Source organism: Limulus polyphemus, unplaced genomic scaffold, assembly GCF_000517525.1.
Source record: "Limulus polyphemus unplaced genomic scaffold, Limulus_polyphemus-2.1.2 Scaffold3308, whole genome shotgun sequence".
Taxonomy (NCBI): Eukaryota; Metazoa; Arthropoda; class Merostomata; order Xiphosura; family Limulidae; genus Limulus; species Limulus polyphemus.
The window spans coordinates 88,799-91,729 of record NW_013668918.1 but is presented as its reverse complement, the minus strand read 5'-3'; the positions used below and the strand labels follow the sequence as shown (position 1 = coordinate 91,729).

The following is a 2,931-nucleotide window of genomic DNA, read 5'->3' as shown; positions in this document are numbered from 1 at the left end:
TGAATAATATAATATTTATATATATATATATAAGCTGCTTGAGTCAAAATGTATAGTTTGTTTTGAAAAATAACCTACGCTAAAAGTCTGTAATTAAGCGAGAGACCTCTGTCTCCAATGGATAGACGAGATATAAAAGTTTTTAAAGAACAGGGATCTAGAACATGACGTTATCGAAACCCGGTTTCTAGCGTTGCAAGTCTGCAGACATACCGCTATGCCACTGGGGAGCGTATTTAATTCTATGTTCACTAGCTAAAGATTGTTTACTCGTAATCCCAGTTTCAGTTAAATTTTGATCCATTTTCAGTATCAAATGTTAGTATTTACGTTATACTTATTATCTCAATGTTTTATGTTTTGTTTCCTTATATCTCCAATTAGCTTCCCCTCTCAGTAGCTCAGCGGTAAAGTTGAGAGCTTATAACGCTAAAATTCAAAGTCCGATTCATGCATAACTAGTTGTCAGGACTTGAAAAGTTTGGACTCTTCGAGTAAGAACAAAATATATTACAACTTTTTTTCTAATAGTTTTAAGAACGAACCACGTCTGATCTTTATAAAGCTGTAGTATTTAAATTTATGATTTATTTCATTATTATTTAGAATGTTGAAAATAATGGTCTTATCACTTTTGTGGATATATACTTATTGTAAAAAACAACAACAACCGTTACATTCCTACAGTAAAAGTGCTACAATACGATGTGATTAACACACAAGTGATAAGTTGTTTTCTATTTAGATGTGAGAAGTGTGTCAAAAGTCAGGAATCAATGAGTAAAGTATTCGTTTCACGGTTGGGCTCGTAATTCTATTTTGTGCCTTGTTAACGACTTTTAATAAAATTGCCGTTAATTCTGACTTTTGGTACACCGTTTAGTGTTTTTTCATTGAAAAAGAAAATGACACATATTAGTTATATAGATCTTGAGATAATGATACACATTATATAACATAATTATGTTAACTTACTTCTCGTCCTCTGTTCTTCCAATAATTGCTTTTCCAGGGTTTCGCGGAGCTCGCGCTCCCTGGTTATTTCAACCCGCAGTTCCACTGTAATACATATAAGGATATTAAGTTTTAGTTTCTTTATCACAATAAACATTTTTATTCCTATTTGACAGTTTCACACATCCTTAAATATACTATTTTCATGTCTGCGGAAACATTACCATATAAGTAATATGCAGCTATTATCTCCATATTTAGCCCCCTAGCGGCTCAACGGTAAGTCTGAGGAATCATACCACTAAAATCCAAGTTTCGATACTCGTGGTGGGCACAGCATAGACCATTATGTAGCTTTGTGCATAATAACAAACAAATCTCCATATTGCATTGCCAAAGTTTCCAAAGACAGTATTTTATTTTTGGATGTCAAAACACGTATTTCATTGAAATACTTAATGTAGTGCAAAGTTCGATATTCAGTAGAAAATTTTAACGTAATATATATTTCTATAATTTTCATATGTAGATCTTTGGCTTTGTTAGAGCATTACTTTACTAGACTTACATTGTATTAGCACATTCATAACTTTATTACAGAAATAAGCAGCTAATAACCTTCTCTATAGTTCTAAATATTTAGATATTTCTTTTCCGAAACTAACCTTTTTCTAAATTAAGTTGTCTTTCTTGATGTCTAGCGTTGTCAGCCGCCATTTTTAAAAGCCCTTGAATGTTTCTTAGCAACGTCTCTATTGAAAATACAGCCTGGCCCATGGTGGCGGTTCCATCATTTTGGAATGGCAGCCCATGATTGGATGTAAGCCTATCTGTGTTTGCTGTGCTGCTGACGTCGGCGCTGTCACTATAATCTATTAACACAAGAATGAATTAATTTGACAATGTATACTTGATGTGTAATTACCTGCAAGGCAACCATAATAAATATCAAATATCGACAATCTAAAATGTATGCGTGCATGTTTCACAAAATCATCAGGATACATTTATGCATATCAACTCTTGGGGATTTTACAATAACAATACATAAATATATTCCCTTTAGAAAGAGGTACATAGTGTCCCTATAAATATCTTTCATACAGCAACAATAGCAATCACATTAAATTCTTAATAATAACCGCATACAAAACGGATATACAGAAATCAATTAATAATTACTAGGCTTAGCTATCAAAATTTTTGTCCTTTTCGTCATTCTCTTTTCCAAACTCTTTGATATATTTTTCCTTTGTTAATTTTTCGTCATGTTCTAGATCCCTGTTCTTTAAAAACTTTTATATCTCGTCTATCCATTGGAGACAGAGGTCTCTCGCTTAATTACAGACTTTTAGCGTAGGTTATTTTCCTAGGTGGGCAGAACACAGATGGCATTATGCCTATTGCTCAAGTACAAACAAACAAAAGAATTAAACATCATCCAATAAAGAACATTTTATTATGATCAACAAATAAACGTAATTTAAGTAAAATATTTATTAGTTAATACTGAAATATATATATAACCTGGAAAATAATGTATGGTTGTGAGTTATGAATAAATAAAACCTGAACAATAATGTATGGTTGTGAGTTATGAATAAATAAAACCTGGAAAAGAATGTATGGTTGTGAGTTATGAATAAATAAAACCTGGAAAAGAATGTATGGTTGTGAGTTATGAATAAATAAAACCTGAACAATAATGTATGGTTGTGAGTTATGAATAAATAAAACCTGGAAAAGAATGTATGGTTGTGAGTTATGAATAAATAGAACCTGAACAAGAATTTATGGTTGTGAGTTATGAATAAATCAAACCTGGAAAATAATGTATGGTTGTGAGTTATGAATAAATAAAACCTGAACAATAATGTATGGTTGTGAGTTATGAATAAATAAAACCTGAACAATAATGTATAGTTGTGAGTTATGAATAAATAAAACCTGAACAATAATGTACGGTTGTGAGTTATG

At 31.4% G+C, this 2,931-nt stretch overlaps 1 protein-coding gene across 1 annotated transcript in view; it reads right to left on the bottom strand.

Annotated features, from left to right (window-relative positions):
• LOC106469107 (dachshund homolog 1-like) overlaps window positions 1-2,931 on the bottom strand; it is a 49,008-nt gene that overhangs the window by 21,090 nt on the left and 24,987 nt on the right. The window contains exons 6-7 of the mRNA XM_022397532.1: window positions 1,620-1,826; window positions 976-1,059 (exon numbers count right to left, since the gene is read on the bottom strand). Coding sequence (XP_022253240.1) covers window positions 976-1,059; window positions 1,620-1,826 — 291 coding nt within the window. The remainder of the gene's footprint in view (window positions 1-975; window positions 1,060-1,619; window positions 1,827-2,931) is intronic.